The sequence below is a fragment of the Oncorhynchus tshawytscha genome, linkage group LG08 (genome assembly GCF_018296145.1).
Source record: "Oncorhynchus tshawytscha isolate Ot180627B linkage group LG08, Otsh_v2.0, whole genome shotgun sequence".
NCBI lineage: Eukaryota > Metazoa > Chordata > Actinopteri > Salmoniformes > Salmonidae > Oncorhynchus > Oncorhynchus tshawytscha.
The window spans coordinates 81624480-81648328 of record NC_056436.1 but is presented as its reverse complement, the minus strand read 5'-3'; the positions used below and the strand labels follow the sequence as shown (position 1 = coordinate 81648328).

Sequence of the window (23849 nt, the reverse complement as noted above, 5' to 3'; positions counted from 1 at the left end):
CAAGATCATCAAGGATATTCAGGGATAAAGGGCCTTGGAATTGAATTGAAAATACTTTATGTGTACAAGGGGGCAATTATGTAGGCAGCCATGCACAACTGTAGTGGGACAAGGTTCTCTTAATAAAACAGAAACACAAGGGGAGCTGTTTTGTTTTGTAGTTTGATGCCCTAGTCTGTACCTTCTTGATGTCGGAGACGCCCCGTAGCCCCCAGCCTCGTGACAAGGTTCTGAAGATCTCCACCTGGGTGTACTGTCTCTTGGTGTAACTCTGGTTCAGACACCTCTCCCCTGCCAAACACACCTGAGGGTGGCACTCATACATCAACATGCGGTTGATACACTCGGAGTCCATGCCACACGGGTTCTCATCAGACGCCTTGCAGTTACAGCGAGGCACCTCCGATAGGTCCGCCGTGATGATCTGGACCTTGCCAATTGGTCGGTTCACCTGAGAAGAATAAGCACTTGAGATAAACGGATGCAATTCAAACTTCTGCGTGAATTATGCATGGAGAACGTTTAAAGGGGCGGTACCTTGATGTGTCTGTAGGGAGAAGGTTTAAAGGGGCAGTACCTTGATGTGTCTGTAGGGAGAAGGTTTAAAAGGGCAGTACCTTGATGTGTCTGTAGGGAGAAGGTTTAAAGGGGCAGTACCTTGATGTGTCTGTAGGGAGAAGGTTTAATGGGGCGGTACCTTGATGTGTCTGTAGGGAGAAGGTTTAAAGGGGCGGTACCTTGATGTGTCTGTAGGGAGAAGGTTTAAAGGGGCGGTACCTTGATGTGTCTGTAGGAGAAGGTTTAAAGGCTGTACCTTGATGTGTCTGTAGGGAGAAGGTTTAAAGGGGCGGTACCTTGATGTGTCTGTAGGGAGAAGGTTTAAAGGGCGGTCCACCTGGGTGATGTGTCTGTAGGGAGAAGGTTTAAAGGGGCGGTACCTTGATGTGTCTGTAGGGAGAAGGTTTAAAGGGGCGGTACCTTGATGTGTCTGTAGGGAGAAGGTTTAAAGGGGCGGTACCTTGATGTGTCTGTAGGGAGAAGGTTTAAAGGGGCGGTACCTTGATGTGTCTGTAGGGAGAAGGTTTAAAGGGGCGGTACCTTGATGTGTCTTGAGGGAGAAGGTTTAAAGGGGCGGTACCTTGATGTGTCTGCAGGGAGAAGGTTTAAAGGGGCGGTACCTTGATGTGTCTGTAGGGAGAAGGTTTAAAGGGGCGGAACCTTGATGTGTCTGTAGGGAGAAGGTTTAAAGGGGCGGTACCTTGATGTGTCTGTAGGGAGAAGGTTTAAAGGGGCGGTACCTTGATGTGTCTGTAGGGAGAAGGTTTAAAGGGGCGTTACCTTGATGTGTCTGTAGGGAGAAGGTTTAAAGGGGCGGTACCTTGATGTGTCTGTAGGGAGAAGGTTTAAAGGGGCGGTACCTTGATGTGTCTGTAGGGAGAAGGTTTAAAGGGGCGGTACCTTGATGTGTCTGTAGGGAGAAGGTTTAAAGGGGCGGAACCTTGATGTGTCTGTAGGGAGAAGGTTTAAAGGGGCGGTACCTTGATGTGTCTGTAGGGAGAAGGTTTAAAGGGGCGGTACCTTGATGTGTCTGTAGGGAGAAGGTTTAAAGGGGCGTTACCTTGATGTGTCTGTAGGGAGAAGGTTTAAAGGGGCGGTACCTTGATGTGTCTGTAGGGAGGAGGTTTCTTGTCGTTCCTCCTGTCCTCCTGAAGCTGTCTCATCTCCTTCTCAGCCTGAAGCGCTATAAACCGCTCAGCTGTTTCATTCAGAGCTTAAAGGAAACGGGAGTTAGATTTATCAGCTATGTGGTACCTGGAAACATCTCTATTGTTTAAGACTTAGGAAATGCTCTTTGGCATTTCTTCCTAAAATGAAGTCTATTGTTTGTTATATATTCTATTATAACCAGTTAAAGGAGGTTTCTTTCTAACCTTTCTTGTAGATGGCGTCACAACCCTTCCCCATCTTGTCCTTGTTGTTGGCATCTCCCTCCATGTAAGGGAAGACTCGGGCCTGGTAGGTCCAGGCGTAGTCCTTAGAACCAAAGAACTGAACGGGGAACTCCCCCACCTCATGTTTCATACGGAGAATCTTCTCTGGGATGTTCTTAGGAAGACACACCTCCGCAGGCCACCACCTGAACAAAGGATTGGAGATTTTACATATTGTGTATACAAAACATTAGGAACACCTGCTCCTTCCATGACAGACTGACCAGGTGAATCCAGGTGAAAGCTATGATCCTTTATTGATCTCCCCTTCATCTACACTGATTGAAATCAAAATCAAATCAAATTTTATTTGTCACATACACATGGTTAGCAGATGTTAATGCGAGTGTAGCGAAATGCTTGTGCTTCTAGTTCCGACAATGCAGTAATAACCAACAAGTAATCTGACTAACAATTCCAAAACTACTGTCTTATACACAGTGTAAGTGGACTTAACAGGGGACGAGACAGGTTAAAGGAGGATATTTAAGCCTTGAGACAATTGAGACATGGATTGTGTATGTAAGCCATTCAGAAGGTGAATGGGCAAGACAAAAGATTGAAGTGCCTTTGAACAGGGTATGGTGGTAGGTGCCAGGCACACTGGTTTTTGTCAAGAACTGCAACACTGCTAGGTTTCACCCTCAACAGTTTCCTGTGTGTATCAAGAATGGTCCCCCACCCAAAGGACATCCAGCCAACTTGACACAACTGTGTTATGCATTGGAGTCAACAAGGGTCAGCATCCCTGTGGAACGCTTTCAACACCTTGTAGAGTCCATGCCCCGACGAATTGAGGCTGTTCTGAGGGCAAAAGAGCGGGGGGTGTTACAAAGGCTGTGGCGGTAATGACATTATGTCTGCCGGTTATTGTCACGCTAAAGACGACCGGTCTCACTGTAATTTACCGTTAATTAACAAACACATTTAGCATCTCCAGGCCTCCTTGCATTCAAGCCTCTGATGCACACCTTTGGAACATCAACATTTAAATAAAAGGTTAAATAATGTTTTTTTGTGTGTTTTTTCCAAGTCTAATAAATCTATTTAATATACACCATCACAATACATTCATTATTTATTTTAGGCAGGTCTAAAGAAACATTATGAAATTAAGAAATATTATTTCAGAAGAACAGAATATGAGTTAGCCTACTGAATGTAATTCGGCTATGCGCCATGCTGTAGGCTAGTTAATTTAGCAGACAAGATATGCTTATAAGTCCCGTTCCATTATTTTATATTGAATGGTTTTATAGTACGAAGCATATTTGTTCCATTCCGGAGCGAGTGCATGTATGAAGTAGCTCTGTTGAGCGTAAAAGGGATCATTTGAAACAGGTCCTATACACGAGAGTTATTTGGCAACTTTAGCTGTGTGTGATACAAACCTTAAGAATGTCTTACATGCTGACCATATCGGACGCGTCACATGGGCGAACGTTGCAAAATAAATGTACACATAAATGTTATTTAAATCATTGCACCCACACTGTTCGCTCGCGCCAACAAGCGTCTGCTTTGCCAACGAGCGTCTGCATTGCCAAGGCGCTAAAATAGAAGTCAGTTCTATTTGTGACGCTAAATGCGGTGCAAGTCCCGCCTCTCCCATCTCCTTATTGGTTTATAGAAGCAGATACCCACGTGCCATCTCCTCATTGGTTATACCCACGTGGGTGATTGAAAGATGATCTGAGGTCGGTCTGTTGTTGTGGTAATAGTATGAAAGTTAGATGCCAATCGCCAAGAAGAAAAAGCCTGGAAGAAGGAGAGATGACTAGAAACGATTCAGAAGACTAGAAAAAAATGAGAAAACAACAATTTTGTGTGTGGATTAATTGTCGGAGTAGAGAACCTTGTGCAATTCAGGTAAAATAACAACTGAACGTTAATATCCCAGGACAAATTAGCTAGCAACAGCAAGCTAGCTAGCTCAATTTCCATAAATGTTTAATGCTTTACGACCGGTCCCCAAATTAACCTTTTACTTTTTATTTAACAAGGCAAGTCAGTTAAGAACAAATATTTATTTACAATGACGGCCTAGGGTTAACTGCCTTGTTCAGGGGCAGAAGGGGAAGAATGGCGGACGTTGGGCATGGACTTAGAAATCAAAACATACACTACATGCCAAAAGGATGTGGACACCTGCTTGTCAAACATCTCATTCCAAAATCATAGACATTAATATGGATTTGGTCCCCCCTTTGCTGCTACAACAGCCTCTACTCTTCTGGAAAGGCTTTCCACTAGATGTTGGAACATTGCTGCGGGGACTTGCTTCCATCCAGTCACAAGAGCATTAGTGAGTGTCATGCTGAAACAGGAATGGGCCTTGCCCAAACGGTTACCACAAAGTTGGAAGCACATATTCGTCTAGAATATCATTGTATCCTGCAGTGTTAAGATTTCCCTTCACTGGAACTAAGGGGCCTAGCCCGAAGCATGAAAAACAGCCAGACACCATTATTCTTCCTCCACCAAACTTTAAAGTTGGCACTATGCACTCGGGCAGGTAGCATTCTCCTGGTATAGCCAAACCCATATTTGTCCGTTGGACTGCCAGATGGTGAAGCGTGATTCATCACTCCAGAGAATGTGTTTCCACTGCTCCAGAGTCCAATGGCGGCGAACTTTACACCTCTCCAGCTGATGCTTGGCATTGAGCATGGTGATCTTAGGCTTATGTGCGACTGCTCGGCCCTGGAAACCCATTTCACGAAGATCCCGACGAACAGTTCTTGTGCTGATGTTGCTTCCAGAGGCAGTTTGGATCTCAGTAGTGAGTGTTGCAACAGAGGATAGACGATTTTTACGTGCTACGCTCTTCAGCACTCGGCAATCCCTTTCTGTGAGCTTGTGTGGCCTACCACTTCGTGGCTGAGCCGTTGTTGCTCCTAGACGTTTCCACTTCACAATTACAGCACTTACAGTTGACCTGGGCAGCTCTAGCAGGTCAGAAATATGACTATCTGACTTGTTGGAAAGGTGGCATCTTATGACGGTGCCATGTTGAAAGTCACTGAGCTCTTCAGTACAGGCTATTCTACTGCCAATGTTTGTCTATGGAGGTTGCATGGCTGCATGTTCAACTTTATACACCTGTCAGCAACGGGTGTGGCTAAAAAGCAAAATCCACTGATTTGAAGGGGTGTCCACATATTTTTGTATCTATAGTGTATATGGGCTGCATGATATGACTAAAGGCTATTGATGATTTGAGAAAGTAGAAAAAAGCTTGCTCTCTGTCCCTTGCCTCAGGCTGCACATGCTGTTCTCTCAACAAGCGATCATATATTCACTAATATGTAAAATTAGTTTGATTTACAATGGCTCATTATCAAAATGGCCAGGAACAGGGGAGGGGATAAAAGACATGTCATCCACATGCACTCCAATAGTGAATGGAGGCTGCTTTCCCTCCGGCTCGTTTTTCAGGCTACTCTTGCTATTTCACTCCAAGCATCAACCACTGTTTGAGGAGCATGCAGCCTCTCGCTGCGCGACAGGTGATATTCTCCCCAAATTCTGTATGACATGGGCTCTCCAACCCTGTTCCTGCATTTACCCAGTGCTTAATTTGGGAAACCTAGTGAAAACTGTTCGGGAACATCGACAGTAACATGTATTCACAACAAAACATTTCATTTAACTGTTGACCGCCCCTCTCTCTGCGTGCCGGAGAAAGGAATGAAGGAGAGAGATATTCTGAAAGGTCATGTTTCACCCAATTAATTATGAACATTAAAAAAAAGCCCTATGATTAGGCTATTCAAAAATCGCAGATTCACTATAACTCCAGGGTTAGCTGCCCTACACGATCAATGAACCAACAGCATGTTCTAGAACTCTACCTTCTCTCCTTGACGAGAACTTTTAGAGAGTAGCAGAAGGTAACCAGTCCACCCAGTATGCATTATAATACAGTCCTCACTCAAAGGTCATTACTACAATTTGTTTAATTTTGAAATATAGGCTAGACCAACTAAAACCAGTTTTTTTTAAATATGCGGTAGTCCATGTATTATATTTCAGGCTTAGGCTCATAGGCCTATGCATAAACTCGAATATGCATGAGTGTTTTGAATTAAATCATCACCTTAGCAAGCACTGTCCATTTGATTGTTTGGCTTTGAAACAACATCCACAAGGACCATGTTTTTCACTCAGTTTCAACCTGCTGTTGAATTTTTTTCTTCAAATTGATCAAAGTGAGGTGAGTTTTAAAAAGCAAGACACTGTTTTGATGATCAATGTTTTGATGTGATTTTTGAATGCATTTGCATTGATGTCAGAGCGGTTAGAGGGAAACTAGAGCCCTGAGTACCAGGCCATTAGAACCTGATGGAGGGACAACAGAGCCCTGAGTACCAGGCCATTAGGACCTGATGGAGAGACAACAGAGCCCTGAGTACCAGGCCATTAGGACCTGATGGAGAGACAACAGAGCCCTGAGTACCAGGCCATTAGGACCTGATGGAGAGACAACAGAGCCCTGTGAGTACCAGGCCATTAAGACCTGATGGAGAGACAATAGAGCCCGGAGTACCAGGTCATTAGGACCTGATGGAGGGACTGATGAAGTGTGTACAGCCTGCATGCAACCTTTTTCAAATCATCATTAGAGAGTCTCATCACACAGCCTTAGACTGTATTAAAAATCAAAACATATAGCCCAACATTTTTTTTAACAACAAGTTGCATAAATAACAGTAAATGAAGCATATAGGAGGACCTGTTACTGAACTGCTCAACACAGAATAGCTGCATGTGATGTGAACACTCCCTATAATGGTTTGGAGAAAATATCCTTTCTATTTTATTATTATCAACTCCTGAGATTAGGCTTGTGTACCTCAAGTGACGTTTCAAACGTCACTCGCTCGCTCTGAGCCTTGGAGTGGTTGTTTCCCTTGCTCTGCATGAGTAACGCTGCTTCGAGGGTGGCTGCTGTCGATGTGTTCCTGGTTCGAGCCCATGTAGCGGCGAGGAGAGGGATGGAAGCTATACTGTTACACTGGCAATACTAAAGTGTCTATAAGAACATCCAATAGTCAAAGGTTAATGAAATACAAATGGTAGAGAGAGAAATAGTCCTATAATTCCTATAATAACTACAACCTAAAACTTCTTACCTGGGAATATTGAAGACTCATGTTAAAAGGAACCACCAGCTTTCATATGTTCTCATGTTCTGAGCAAGGAACTGAAACGTTAGCTTTCTTACATGGCACATATTGTACTTTTACTTTCTTCTCCAACACTTTGTTTTTGCATTATTTAAACCAAATTGAACATGTTTCATTATTTATTTGAGGCTAAATAGATGTGTATTGATGTATTATATTAAGTTAAATGAAGTGTTCATTCACTATTGTTGTAATTGTCATTATTACAAAGAATTTTTTTTTTTAATGTTTATTTTTATTTTTAAATCGTCCGATTAATCGGTATCGGCTTTTTTGGTCCTCCAATAATCTGTATCAGCGTTGAAAAATCATAATTGGTCGACCTCTAATGTTAACTAACGGTCAATTACCACGAGACCGGCAGGTATCTGCTTGACAATCACCGGCTGACTAAACTTTGACTGCCACAGCCCTAGTTGCTGCCACACCGGCTGACTAAACTTTGACTGCCACAGCCCTAGTTGCTGCCACACCGGCTGTCATGAGTCATTGACCGCTGTAAAATTCTACGTGACTATTGATTCACGGTAATCTCCTTTTATGCACTAGACATGCACTGTACACACTTCATCAGTCTCTCATTCACAATTTGACAAGCACTTGATAATGCCTAGAATTTTTCTGCGGCATCCCCTTTATGTGGCAGTAATGCCCCCTAAAGAAAATAAAGAAAATCCTTGCCTCTTGTGGCTAGTGGCCGTTGAGCCCTTGGGCTGAATATAATAATTATAATTCCCTTCTCCCTGAGTGATGCGCGCTCCGAATCATCTCCCACTCGCATGTCCTGAAGTGGACAAAAATGGATGGGAAGTCATTGGCATCGGACAAACCATATACACATTGGCCAATACCACCCAATTCGGCGTAAATTCGTGCAAAGTGTATTGCAACTGCCATATGGCGATTGCCTATTGTAACACTTTAAAAATTCAACAGGTGGCGAATTCGCTCCACCATGGTTTTTCATATTGGAAAATGGCACCCAAGTCAACATCCAAAAGCAAAATTTTGAAAAAATGATTTTTTGTCAAAAACTTATCACCCCTTAAAAAAGTGCTTTCTGGACCGTTTTTCGAAATTCTTTCGATTTTTTTGTCAATTACACATGTGTAAGAACTGTATGAATATACTTTTGTCCAATTTTATCATCATATTTTTTTTTTTTTTTTTTTACATGGGCATAAGTAATATGTTTTGTCCACTTTCAATATGATTTCATAGGAAGTCAAAAGTCAAAAGTCAAAAATGTCAAAATTTTGTAAAAACTTCACACACCCTTAAAAAAGTGCTTTCTGGACCGTTTTTGTAATTTTGGTCAATTACACACGTATAAGAACTGTATCAACATACTTTAGTTGTATTCTACCATATGAAATTTGACATTCTCAAAAATGCAAAATTGACTGGCCTGATGAACACAGGATGGCCGAGCAGTGATAGTTGTTCCTTTCCATCACTCGTTGTGTTGATTTCATCATGTCCATTTGGTGATGTCTTTTCACATACAATCATATTGCAAGTGCACGTGCATTTGCAATATGGTTCAATGGGCATTTACCATATGAAATTTGACATGCTCAAAAATCCTGCAGAAATGCAAAATTGACTGGCCAGATGAACTCGGGATGGCCTGGCAGTGATAGTTGCTCCTTTCCATCGCTCGTTGTGTTGACTTCATCCTGTCCATTTTGTGATGTCTTTTCACATACAATCATATTGCAAGTGCACGTGCATTTGCAATATGGTTCAATGGGCATTTACCATATGAAATTTGACATGCTCAAAAATGCAAAATTGACTGGCCTGATGAACCAGGATGGCCGAGCAGTGATAGTTGTTCCTTTCCATCACTCGTTGTGTTGATTTCATCATGTCCATTTGGTGATGTCTTTTCACATACAATCATATTGCAAGTGCACGTGCATTTGCAATATGGTTCAATGGGCATTTACCATATGAAAATTGACATGCTCAAAAATCCTGCAGAAATGCAAAATTGACTGGCCAGATGAACTCGGGATGGCCGGGCAGTGATAGTTGTTCCTTTCCATCACTCGTTGTGTTGATTTCATCATGTCCATTTGGTGGTGTTTTTTCACTATAGAATCATATTGCAAATGCACGTGCATTGTTGTGCAACTGGTAACCCAAAAATAAAAATATGGTTGTAAATGCATTTACCGGGACTCCTATTGTCCATGCCCGCTATGGGAGTACCCTACTACGACCCTCTATCCATGGGGGCCGCCCTGAGTGCTTTATGGACTGTTTAAAATAGGCACCTGGTAACCCAAAAATAAAAATATGGTTGTAAAATGCAAGCGAGCTACGGTCAAGCGGGATATCTCGTTGAACTCGGCACGGCCTAGGGATTACGGTAATGCCATTGCCTGCTCTCTGTGTCTTTAAGCACCGCACTTTGTCACTCCATCCTTGCTGTGTGTGTGTATGAGAGCTTTTCTTTGACATCTCCTGGGGGAAATGACTGATTTACAGTTTAGGAGGGTTACCTAGTCACACATATGAAGTTTTGGAGAGATGTGACTTTTCTAACCCTTCAAAACAGACAGTGTGACCCAATTAAAGGCACTTCCGGTTGGCACAGGAAGCTATAAGTCAACACATGTCTTGACTGACATAGAAACCTACAGAATCCTGAGTTTTAAGTCTTTAAGTTAAGAATTGACCTATCTACGATCTACACAGTGTTGAATGGGGTTTGAAGGTGATGTACATCAAAACACCTTTTGGGTCAATTTAACCACTTCCGTTTGCTCCAGGAAGCTTAGAATCGACACAGGTAGACCTCATAGTGGTCTGATGGACTGTTACTGAAGACAGGTTCATAAGGCATTCATAACCCACATAGGCTTCAGGTTGAATTTAGGAGTGCAGGCAATGTATTCCTATGGGGAGAGAAGTCAATGCAAACTTTTTGATGTAAACACCTTCTTTTAACTGTTAAGGGTTAATGCCACAGGGTCAAGGTTAGGCTTGCACGGATCGGGAGGACCTTAGGAACGTACCTGAGGTCGAATTGTGCTTCTCACCCTAACGGTTCTCTCACTGCCACCCAAAATCAAATGACATTGTGGGGCAGGCTTCATTTTGGGCCTTCTTTTTTTTCAAGGTCGCTGCACTCAGAACGAGCTACGGTCAAGCGGGGCGTCTCGTTGAACTCGGCACAGTCTGGAGACTATGGTGATGCCATTTTTTGTGTTGATTTCAGAATGCCATTTTGGTGATGGTCCCTCTCCGTTTAAACACATTGCAAATGTACAAAAGTCAACTAGCAGTCAGTGTCCATCAGTCAATTAGATGTCATTATGACACCAAACTGATATCAATTAACACCAAACCCACTTTTTCCTACTCATTTAGAAGCCAACTATCACATATGTCAGAGCAGGCCCATAATTCACAGCGCCTTCGGTTTAAAACATAATAAAAACGTAAAACACATAGTTACGTTCTAGCTGCGGGTCCAGGTCGGACATTATGTGAAGGCCTATGTGAGGCGACCCCGAATCCCGAGTTTCGGCTCGATAGGTCCTTCGGTGCCCGAGTAAAACCCTAATTGGTGCTGAAAATCCACTTTTTTCCATGCCTTGCTACGGGGTCCTTGAATGAGCTATCGGACAGAAACGTTGGGGTCTGTCTCTATGGGCCGAGCCGGTTTCAATGCACCTAGCCTTGCGTCTCTGAGACTTTTCTAAATGTCGTCATTTTCGTAATGGTCAAAATGAATTGAAATCATTGCAAATGTACGAGGCTGTTTCTCGGTCCGAGAACCTAGAGCCACCTAACTCACCACGCACCATCGACCTGAGGTCTAGAACAGGTTTCTAAAGTTTCGGAACTCTAGGTCTGACGGTTCTTTTTAGCTCGAACAAAGCTAACTATTGCAGTCACTGTCTGTCTCTACGCACCCCAATACGTCCCTCCTTCCAAGTTGTGTTTTAGTGTGATTTATTTTTCCTTTGAAATTTTATGGGAAAAATGACTGATTTACAGTTCATGGGGGTTGCCTAATCACATATATGAAGTTTTGGAAAGATCTGACTTTTTAACCCCTCGAAACAGCCCCTGAGACACCAATTATGACACTTCCGGTTGGCACAGGAAGCTATAAGTCAACACATATCCTCATTGGGGTATGCTGTTACAGAATCCTGAGTTTTAAGTCTTTACGTTAAGAATTGACTGATTTACACAGGGTTGAATGCACTATGTCTATCAAACTGCAGGCAGGGTATGGATATACACTTTTAGGGGGATTTGAACCACTTCCGGTTGGTCTAGGAAGCTTAGAATCAACACAGGTAGACCTCATAGTGGCCTGATGGACTGTTACCGAAGACAGGTTCATACGGCATTCATAACCCATATAGACTCCAGGTTGAATTTAGGTGTGCAGGCAATGTATTCCTATGGGGAGAGAAGTCAATGCAAACTGTTTGATGTAAACACCTTCTTTTAACTGTCAAGGGTTAATGCCACACGGTCAAGGTTAGGCTTGCACGGATCGGAAGGACCTTAGGAACATTCCTGTGGTTGAATTTTCCTTCTAAACCTAACGGTTCTGCCGCTGTCACCCAAAAGCAAATGACGTTGTGGGGCAGGCTTCATATTGGGCCTACTTTTCAAATGGTCGCTGCGCCCAGACCGAGCGAGCTACGGTCAAGCGGGATATCTCGTTGAACTCGGCACAGCCTAGGGATTATGGTAATGCCATTGCCTGCTCTCTGTGTCTTTCAGCAACGCAGTTTTTCACTCCATCCTTGCTGTGTGTGTGTATGAGAGCTTTTCTTTGACATCTCCTGGGGAAATGACTGATTTACAGTTTAGGAGGGTTACCTAGTCACACATATGAAGTTTTGGAGAGATGTGACTTTTCTAACCCTTGGGCATTTACCATATGAAATTTGACATGCTCAAAAATGCAAAATTGACTGGCCTGATGAACACAGGATGGCCGAGCAGTGATAGTTGTTCCTTTCCATCACCCGTTGTGTTGATTTCATCATGTCCATTTGGTGATGTTTTTTCACTATAGAATCATATTGCAAATGCACATGCATTGTTGTGCAACTGGTAACCCAAAAATAAAAATATGGTTGTAAATGCATTTACCGGGACTCCTATTGTCCATGCCCGCTATGGGAGTACCCTGCTACGGCCCTCTATCCATGGGGGCCGTCCTGAGTGCTTTATGGACTGTTTAAAATAGGCACCTGGTAACCCAAAAATAAAAAATATGGTGATTTCATTATGTCCATGTTTTGTTTATGTTTTCTTACTTTTGCAAAGTCACTGTGCATTTGCAATATGGTTCAATGGGCAGGTACCATCACGAATTTGTCATGCTCCAAAAAAATGCTGCAGGAATGTGAAATTGATTGCCCCGATGAACACAGGATGGCCGAGCAGTGATAGTTGTTCCTTTCCATCACTCGTTGTGTTGATTTCATCATGTCCATTTGGTGATGTCTTTTCACATACAATCATATTGCAAGTGCACGTGCATTTGCAATATGGTTCAATGGGCATTTACCATATGAAATTTGACATGCTCAAAAATCATGCAGAAATGCAAAATTGACTGGCCAGATGAACTCGGGATGGCCTGGCAGTGATAGTTGCTCCTTTCCATCGCTCGTTGTGTTGACTTCATCCTGTCCATTTTGTGATGTCTTTTCACATACAATCATATTGCAAGTGCACGTGCATTTGCAATATGGTTCAATGGGCATTTACCATATGAAATTTGACATGCTCAAAATCATGCAGAAATGAAATGCAAAATTGACTGGCCAGATGAACTCGGGATGGCCTGGCAGTGATAGTTGCTCCTTTCCATCGCTCGTTGTGTTGACTTCATCCTGTCCATTTTGTGATGTCTTTTCACATACAATCATATTGCAAGTGCACGTGCATTTGCAATATGGTTCAATGGGCATTTACCATATGAAATTTGACATGCTCAAAAATGCAAAATTGACTGGCCTGATGAACACAGGATGGCCGAGCAGTGATAGTTGTTCCTTTCCATCACTCGTTGTGTTGATTTCATCATGTCCATTTGGTGGTGTTTTTTCACTATAGAATCATATTGCAAATGCACGTGCGTTGTTGTGCAACTGGTAACCCAAAAATAAAAATATGGTTGTAAATGCATTTACCGGGACTCCTATTGTCCATGCCCGCTATGGGAGTAACTACGGCCCTCTATCCATGGGGGCCGCCCTGAGTGCTTTATGGACTGTTTAAAACTGGTAACCCAAAAATAAAAATATGGTTGTAAAATGCATTTACCGGTAATTCTGATATTAATGCCCGCTATGGGAACACAGGATGGCCGGGCAGTGATAGTTGTTCCTTTCCATCACTCGTTGTGTTGATTTCATCATGTCCATTTGGTGATGTTTTTTCACTATTGAATCATATTGCAAATGCAGGTGCATTGTTGTGCAACTGGTAACCCAAAAATAAAAATATGGTGATTTCATTATGTCCATTTGTTTATGTTTTCTTACTTTTGCAAAGTCACTGTGCATTTGCAATATGGTTCAATGGGCAGGTACCATCACGAATTTGTCATGCTATAAAAATGCTGCAGGAATGTGAAATTGATTGCCCCGATGAACACAGGATGGCCGAGCAGTGATAGTTGTTCCTTTCCATCACTCGTTGTGTTGATTTCATCATGTCCATTTGGTGATGTCTTTTCACATACAATCATATTGCAAGTGCACGTGCATTTGCAATATGGTTCAATGGGCATTTACCATATGAAATTTGACATGCTCAAAAATCATGCAGAAATGCAAAATTGACTGGCCAGATGAACTCGGGATGGCCTGGCAGTGATAGTTGCTCCTTTCCATCGCTCGTTGTGTTGACTTCATCCTGTCCATTTTGTGATGTCTTTTCACATACAATCATATTGCAAGTGCACGTGCATTTGCAATATGGTTCAATGGGCATTTACCATATGAAATTTGACATGCTCAAAAATGCTAAATTGACTGGCCTGATGAACACAGGATGGCTGAGCAGTGATAGTTGTTCCTTTCCATCACTCGTTGTGTTGATTTCATCATGTCCATTTGGTGATGTCTTTTCACATACAATCATATTGCAAGTGCACGTGCATTTGCAATATGGTTCAATGGGCATTTACCATATGAAATTTGACATGCTCAAAAATCATGCAGAAATGCAAAATTGACTGGCCAGATGAACTCGGGATGGCCTGGCAGTGATAGTTGCTCCTTTCCATCGCTCGTTGTGTTGACTTCATCCTGTCCATTTTGTGATGTCTTTTCACATACAATCATATTGCAAGTGCACGTGCATTTGCAATATGGTTCAATGGGCATTTACCATATGAAATTTGACATGCTCAAAAAAATGCAAAATTGACTGGCCTGATGAACACAGGATGGCCGAGCAGTGATAGTTGTTCCTTTCCATCACTCGTTGTGTTGATTTCATCATGTCCATTTGGTGATGTTTTTTCACTATAGAATCATATTGCAAATGCAAGCATTGTTGTGCAACTGGTAACCCAAAAATAAAAATATGGTTCAATGGGCATTTACCATTATGAAATTTGACATGCCAAAAAAAAAATCACTGGCCTACAGGAATGCAAAGTCTTTATGGACTGTTTAAAATATCACGATGGATACTGATTGTTGTGCAACTGGTGATTGAAAACGTGCAACTGGTGATTGAAAACGTGCAACTGGTAACCCAAAAATTTGACCTCCAGGCTTGTAGGCCCTTACTCACCACCCAGGTTCCTATTTCCGGGGATGATTCCAGCATGGGATCCCCCCCACATCCACAATTGCACACCAGGTGAACCAGGGCACCCACACTGATAGCACCCTTTTCGGGCTATAAAGCAGATAGCTGCGCTGTTAGGAATCATGTGCATTTGGTGACCCAAAATAGAAGTTGTGCATCTGGGATTTGCAAATAAAGTGGGTGCACCTGGGAACCCAAAATAAAGTGGTGCACCTGGGAACCCAAAAATTAAAATATGGTCCTAAATGCATTTAAGGGTCATTCTCAATTAATGCCCGATATGGTTGCACCCTACTACGGCCCTCTCTCTGTCAGGGCCGTCCTGAGTGCATTTTGTTGACTGTTTAAAATATTACGATGGATTTGATTGGTGCAATGGGCATTAACCAAAAATTAAAATATGCTCCAAAATGCATTTACAGAAATTCTGATATTAATGCCCGATGAACACAGGATGGCCTGGCAGTGATAGTTGTTCCTTTCCATCACTCGTTGTGTTGATTTCATCATGTCCATTTGGTGATGTCTTTTCACATACAATCATATTGCAAGTGCACGTGCATTTGCAATATGGTTCAATGGGCATTTACCATATGAAATTTGACATGCTCAAAAATCATGCAGAAATGCAAAATTGACTGGCCAGATGAACTCGGGATGGCCTGGCAGTGATAGTTGCTCCTTTCCATCGCTCGTTGTGTTGACTTCATCCTGTCCATTTTGTGATGTCTTTTCACATACAATCATATTGCAAGTGCACGTGCATTTGCAATATGGTTCAATGGGCATTTACCATATGAAATTTGACATGCTCAAAAATGCAAAATTGACTGGCCTGATGAACACAGGATGGCCGAGCAGTGATAGTTGTTCCTTTCCATCACTCGTTGTGTTGATTTCATCATGTCCATTTTGTGATGTCTTTTCACATACAATCATATTGCAAGTGCACGTGCATTTGCAATATGGTTCAATGGGCATTTACCATATGAAATTTGACATGCTCAAAAATCATGCAGAAATGCAAAATTGACTGGCCAGATGAACTCGGGATGGCCTGGCAGTGATAGTTGCTCCTTTCCATCGCTCGTTGTGTTGATTTCATCATGTCCATTTTGTGATGTCTTTTCACATACAATCATATTGCAAGTGGACGTGCATTGTTGTGCAACTGGTGCAAAATTAAAAATATGGATTTCAATGTCCATTTGTTTATGCATTTACTTTTATGAAATTTGACATGCTCAAAATTTGTCATGCATAAAAATGCAAAATGACTGGCCAGATGAACACAGGATGGCCGAGCAGTGATAGTTGTTCCTTTCCATCACTCGTTGTGTTGATTTCATCCTGTCCATTTTGTGATGTCTTTTCACATACAATCATATTGCAAGTGCACGTGCATTTGCAATATGGTTCAATGGGCATTTACCATATGAAATTTGACATGCTCAAAAATCATGCAGAAATGCAAAATTGACTGGCCAGATGAACTCGGGATGGCCTGGCAGTGATAGTTGCTCCTTTCCATCGCTCGTTGTGTTGACTTCATCCTGTCCATTTTGTGATGTCTTTTCACATACAATCATATTGCAAGTGCACGTGCATTTGCAATATGGTTCAATGGGCATTTACCATATGAAATTTGACATGCTCAAAAATCATGCAAAATGCAAAATTGACTGGCCAGATGAACACAGGATGGCCTGGCAGTGATAGTTGTTCCTTTCCATCGCTCGTTGTGTTGACTTCATCCTGTCCATTTTGTGATGTCTTTTCACATACAATCATATTGCAAGTGCACGTGCATTTGCAATATGGTTCAATGGGCATTTACCATATGAAATTTGACATGCTCAAAAATGCAAAATGCAAATTGACTGACTGGCCTGATGAACACAGGATGGCCGAGCAGTGATAGTTGTTCCTTTCCATCACTCGTTGTGTTGATTTCATCATGTCCATTTGGTGGTGTTTTTCACTATAGAATCATATTGCAAATGCACGTGCATTGTTGTGCAACTGGTAACCCAAAAATAAAAATATGGTTGTAAATGCATTTACCGGGACTCCTATTGTCCATGCCCGCTATGGGAGTACCCTACTACGACCCTCTATCCATGGGGGCCGCCCTGAGTGCTTTATGGACTGTTTAAAATAGGCACCTGGTAACCCAAAAATAAAAATATGGTTGTAAAATGCAAGCGAGCTACGGTCAAGCGGGATATCTCGTTGAACTCGGCACGGCCTAGGGATTATGGTAATGCCATTGCCTGCTCTCTGTGTCTTTAAGCACCGCACTTTGTCACTCCATCCTTGCTGTGTGTGTGTGTGAGAGCTTTTCTTTGACATCTGTTGGGAGAAATGACTGACTTACAGTTTATGGGGATTGCCTAATCACACATATGAAGTTTTGAAAAGATCTGACCTTTTTAACCCTTGGAAACTGCCACTATGACATCATTTAAGGCACTTCCGGTTGGCACAGGAAGCTATAAATAAACCCATATCCTGATTGGGGTATGCCTTTACAGAATCCTGAGTTTTAAGTCTTTACGTTAAGAACTGAGTTATTTACAGAGGGTTTAGTGAGTGTGTGTTATTTCAGAAAATCATAGAAAATCACAGAAATCTCGCAGAGCTCCGCAGCACACTTTAAAAAGATTCGTAAGAACACCCTGCAACTAGATCTGTAACCGTTGAAAAAAAAAAAAAAACACCTATCCGTGAACATCACCAATCTGTCATTGTACGATTTCTCTTAAATGACGATAGATAAATGGCTGGTTCTTTTTTTTATTGACACCGGAGGCTCCTTGACTTTGACATGAAGTGGAAAAATAATTTCTCTATTTTCATTTTGGACCTTTAATCCCAGATAAATGGCCATAACTCAAAAACCGTTGAGGCCTGGATGCCATCTTGTTCGGGGCCAACTGCCCATTATGCCAAACCTACGCTCACCGAGTTTCGGCTTCGAAATATTTTCCGTTTTCGAGATAAGGCCCCGTCGTGAATCGTGATGTTTTGTCCGATAGCAATATGATTGCTTATACCCCCTGTGGGATATTCTGGGACAGTGGAAAAATGACCAAAATCTTATTATTTTTGTGAAACGGAAACCGAATGTCCGACAAAGTTCATTTGATGACTTCCTGGTAGGTCCGGCCCTGCCGCTCGGCCCGACGCCGTCCGCGAATTTTAAAAACGTTTTCGGACGTCTAGTAAGGGACCGTACATTTGCAATGTGCACTTTCTCACTAACCATACGGCAAATGCCGAAATGAAGGCAAAGGGTGCCTACTTTGAAGAATCTCAAGTATATTTTGATGAACACTTTTTTGAATGCTACATGATTCCATGTGTTATTTCATAGTTTTGAAGTCTTCAATATTATTCTACAATGTATTAAAAAAAAAGTCAAATTATGAAAAATCCTTGAATGAGTAGGTGTGTCTAAATGTTTGACTGGTACTGTATGTGTGAAAGTTATTTTGATCTAGAATGGACCATTATCATGCACCTGTCTCGAAACAGGGCAGGGAAAAAATACATGTCATCTATGCATTTGTAACAGTATAACTTTAACCCGTCCCCTCGCCCATACCCGGGCGCGAACCAGGGACCCTCTGCACACATCAACAACAGTCACCCACGAAGCATCGTTACCCATCGCTCCACAAAAGCCGCGGCCCTTGCAGAGCAAGGGGAACTACTACTTCAAGGTCTCAGAGCAAGTGACGTCACCGATTGAAACCGATTGAAACGCTATTTAGCGCGCACCGCTAACTAAGCTAGCCGTTTCACATCCGTTACACATTTAAATAGCCGAATTGAGGGTGTTTCTCCCGTGGTTCATTTTCATGCCAGCCAGGTAGACTATACTCCTGATGTAAAGAGAAGCAATGTGCTTAATACTAGGAAAGTTGAGAATATAGTAGGCCTAGCCTATAGAAAGCTGATGGGACCCTCCTCTTTTTAATAGATGCCATCACTCTGTTTTCTCACGCAATTGCATAGCCTATGGAAATGTTGAGTAATAGAGCTCATTGGCTCTCTTGGTGTTTGATTATATTTTCGGTTACATTTGCATTGATGTTAGAGTGATTAGAGGGAGTACCTGGCAGTTAGCAAGTTTGGTGGGCTACCAATGACCATCAGCAACATCAGAGCTTGGAGAAGCCTAATTACCGTGACTAAATGGTCACATGGAATTTGACTGACGTCATGACTCAGGACCGGTGGTGTGGCGGTAATAGGGTCACCAAAACAGCCCAAGCTGTGTTCTGTCAGAACACTTTGGGAGCTCCAATCAGTGTGCTGTGTACTGTCAGAACACTCTGGGAGCTCCAATCAGTGTGCTGTGTACTGTCAGAACACTCTGGGAGCTCCAATCAGTGTGCTGTGTACTGTCAGAACACTCTGGGAGCTCCAATCAGTGTGCGGTGTTCTGTCAGAACACTCTGGGAGCTCCAATCAGTGTGCTGTGTACTGTCAGAACACTCTGGGAGCTCCAATCATTGTGCTGTGTTCTGTCAGAACACTCTGGGTGCTCCAATCATTGTGCTGTGTTCTGTCAGAACACTCTGGGTGCTCCAATCATTGTGCTGTGTTCTGTCAGAACACTCTGGGTGCTCCAATCATTGTGCTGTGTTCTGTCAGAACACTCTGGGTGCTCCAATCATTGTGCTGTGTTCTGTTAGAACACTCTGGGAGCTCCAATCATTGGTCAATATTAGAAAGTGTTCCTAATGTTTGGTGTACTCAGTGTAGATGAGGATTATACACACAGAGATTCTGATCAATAACAATATGACTGGATTTCAGGCACTGATCAAGATATTTGTTTATATGTTGACACGGGAGAAAGGTGTCATTCAGTTGGTTCTGACCAAAAGCATGGATTTTGTTTCTAGAGAACAGTGTTTCTTACCTGAATCTTCCCACTTTAACCCAGAGGATGTCCTTGAAGTGCGGTTTCTTCCCGGCCTTGCAGTCATTGCAGAACCAGCTCCCCTCGGGCATCTCGATGTTCAGACACTCTTGATGGAAGGCAGCAGGACAGGCCTCACAGCAAAGCAGACTGCCCCCTGCAGGGAGAAAGGAAGAGGTGCAGCTCAGACAACAAGTCAACCAGATGTGACCCAATGACCTCAGGATGGGGAGGCACAATGCCTCATTTCACTTCAACCTTTTTACTCTGTGAGGAGCATAAGTCATCCACATATGATTTCCACCGCACTCCTATTCAAATTATTACTCTACCTCTAATAATACCACCAACCCTTGCATAATGGACTCTGTAACACTGAAAACACCCAACCAATCAATCAATCAACCAACCAACAGCAAGCCAACCAGTCACCAACCTTCTGAGCAGACGAAGCACCAGCTGACGTTGATGTGTTCATGGTTCTTGTAGTTCTTGCGGGGAATGAAGTGGTTGGGACACAGGAAGCTGTTGTTGGCCAGGACAATGCTGCCTGCCGCCATGCAGTAGTCGTTTGCGTGGTACGCTACAGGGCAGCGCACACAGCGGGTCAGACGACCTAGAAGAGGACCACAGGTCAAAAACCACACACACAAACATCTCTACAGCCATGTTAGATCTGTATATATTGGAGACGGAGGGGACGGCTGACGTTTTTACAGGCTCCTAACCAACTGTGCTATTTTGTGTTAGTTTTTGTTTGCGTTGTTTGTAACTCATTTTGTACATAATGTTGCTGCCAATACATTTGATGACAGTTCCCCACGGGACACTGTCAACATCACAACACTGTATCCCCTAGCAGTCTCATGATTGAAAAGAGCTCCTGGATATCAGAACAGCGATAACTCGCCTAAGAACTGGACGAAGCGTTTTTCCTTTAAGGATACACTGCTTTGTCAAGACAAGGCACAAATCCCCGTCAAAGAGGGAGGAAAAGAGGGAGGAGGGCAGGGTGCCTGGTAAGAATTGCAGACGAGGAGGTAAACCACCACTTCCCTCCATATTATTGACCAACGCACAATCTTTGGAAAACAAACTGGACGATCTACTATTAAGACGATCCTACCAACGGGAACATTAAAAACTAATATTTTATGTTTCGATGTGTCGTGGCTGAACAACGTTTTTTTATTTATCATTTAACCTTTAGTTAACTAGTCAAGTCAGTAAAGAACACATTCTTATTTCCAGTGAAGGCCTACCAAAACGCAAAAGGTCTCCTGTGGGGACGGGGGCCTGGGATTTAAAAATAAAAGTAGAATTATGATAGGACAAAAAACACACATCGTGACAAGAGAGGCAACATTACATAAAGAGAGACCTAAAGACAACAACATAGCATAGCAGCAACACACAACACAGCATGGTAGAAACATAACAACAACATGGTAGCAACACAACATGGTAGCAGCACAAAACATGGTACAAACATTATTGGGCACAGACAACAGCACAAAGGTAGAGACAACAATACATCACACACAGCAGCCACAATTGTCAGTAAGAGTGACCATGATTTAGTCTTTGAATGAGGAGATGGAGATAAAACTGTCCAGTTTGAGTGTTTCTCGCAGCTCGTTCCAGTCTCTAGCTGCAGCGAACTGAAAATAACAGAGACCCAAGGACGTGTGTGCTTTGGGGACCTTTAACAGAATGTGACTGGCAGAACGGGTGTTGTATGTGGAAGATGAGGGCTATAGTAGCTATCTCAGAGTGAGTCCTAAGAGGGATTTATAAATAAGCATCAAGCAGTGGGTCTTACGACGGGTATACAGAGATGACCAGTTTACAGAAGAGTATAGAGTGCAGTGATGTGTCCTATAAGGAGCGTTGGTGGCAAATCTGATGGCCGAATGGTAAAGAACATCTAGCCGCTCGAGAGCACCCTTACCTGTCAATCTATAAATGATGTCTCCGTAATCTAGCATGGGTAGGAGGGTCATCTGAATCAGGGTTAGTTTGGCAGCCGGGGTGAAAGAGGAGCGATGATGAAGAGGAAACCAAGTCTACATTTAACTTGGGCCTGCAGCTTTGCTCTGTGCTGAGAGAAGGAGTGTACCGTCTAGCCATACTCCCAAGAACTTGTATGAAGCTCTAAACCCTCAGAGGTAGTAATCACACCAGTGGGGAGAGGGGCATTCTTCTTACCAAACCACATGACCTTTGTTTTGGAGATGTTCAGAACAAGTTTAAGGGTAGAGAAAGCTTGTTGGACACTAAGAAAGCTTTGTTGTAGAGCATTTAACATATAATTCACAGAAGGGCCAGTTGAGTATAAGACCAAGATCTGCATATAAATGGATGAGAGAGCTTCCTACTGCCTGAGCTATGTTTATGTAAATTGAGAAGAGCATGGGGCCTAGGATCGAGCCTTGGGGTACTCCCTTGGTGACAGGCAGTGACTGAGACAGCAGATTTTCTGACTTTAAACACTGCACTCTTTGAGAGAGGTAGTTAGCAAACCAGGCCAAAGACCCCTCAGAGACACCAGTACTCCATAGCCGGCCCACAAGAATGGAATAATCTACTGTATCAAAAGCCTTGGCCAAGTCAATAAAAATAGCAGGACAACATTGCTTAGAATCAAGGGCAATGGTGACATCATTTAGGACCTTTTAGGTTGCAGTGACACATCAATAACCTGAGCGGAAACCAGATTGCATACCAGAGAGAATACTACAGACATCAAGAAAGCAAGTCAGTTGATTATTGACATGTTTTCCCCAAACTTTGGAGAAACAGGGCAAAATAGAAACAGGCCTATAAGAGTTAGGATCAGCTTGATCTCCCCCTTTAATAAAGGACAAACCGTGGCTGCCTTCCAAGCAATGGGAACCTCCCCAGAGAGGAGAGACAGGTTTAAAAGGTCAGAGATAGGCTTGGCGATGATAGGGGCAGCAACCTTAAAGAAGAAAGGGTCTAAACCATCTGACCCTGATGTTTTTTGGGGTCAAGTTTCAGGAGCTCCTTTAGCACCTCGGACTCGGTGACCACCTGCAGGGAGAAACTTTGTAGCAGGGCAGGGGGAAAAGAGGGAGGAGCATTGGGGCTAGTCGCATTAGAAGGGGTGGGAGATGAGGATATGTTGGAAGTGCAAGGAGGCATGGCGGAGTCAAATAGGAATCCTGACTTAATGAAGTGGTGATTAAAGAGCTCAGCCATGTGCTTCTGGTCAGTAACAACCACATCAACATTAAGGGACATGGGCAGCTGTGAGGAGGAGTGTTTATTCTCCAGATCTTTAACCATTTTCCAGAACATCTTGGGGTTAGACCCACAGAGAGAGAACTGCTCCTTCAAGTAACTAACTTTGGCACTTATTTCTCATTTGCCTGAACGAGAGCCAGTCAGCCTGAGTATGTTTGTGCCGAGCCTTTCGCCAAACGCAATTGTTGAGTTGAAGTAACTCTGCAAAATCACAGTCGAACCAGGGGTTGAACCTGTTTTTAATTCTCATTTTCTTTAACATTACCACTGAAAATATCAAAAAAGAAGGACCAAGCATCTTTGACAGAGGGGATCAAGCTGATTCTATACCAATTTACAGAGGCCAGTTCATGAAGGAAGGCTTATTCATTAAAGTTTTTTAGCAAGCGTCTATGACAAATCAGGACAGGTCGTTTCACTGAGTATCCATTACGAACACAGGCTGTTAAACAGTGGTCACTAAGGTCATTACAGAAAACACCAGACTGATACCTATCAGGATTATTTGTGAGGATAACAGAGGAGAGCAGCTTTTTCTGGGTGTTTGGAGTCATACCTTGTGGGATTGGTAATAATCTGAGAAAGATTTAGGTTGCCCCATTACTTTAGGACTTGGTCAGGTGGTTTAAGCATGACATCTGAATATGCATCAGA

At 42.9% G+C, this 23849-nt stretch overlaps 1 protein-coding gene across 1 annotated transcript in view; it reads right to left on the bottom strand.

The window, feature by feature from the left end:
- Positions 1-23849, bottom strand: part of LOC112255881 (histone-lysine N-methyltransferase, H3 lysine-36 specific-like) — a 38300-nt gene that overhangs the window by 5488 nt on the left and 8963 nt on the right. The window contains exons 8-12 of the mRNA XM_042326069.1: positions 20365-20544; positions 19929-20085; positions 1932-2137; positions 1659-1771; positions 182-451 (exon numbers count right to left, since the gene is read on the bottom strand). Of these exons, the coding sequence (XP_042182003.1) occupies positions 182-451; positions 1659-1771; positions 1932-2137; positions 19929-20085; positions 20365-20544 (926 nt within the window). The remainder of the gene's footprint in view (positions 1-181; positions 452-1658; positions 1772-1931; positions 2138-19928; positions 20086-20364; positions 20545-23849) is intronic.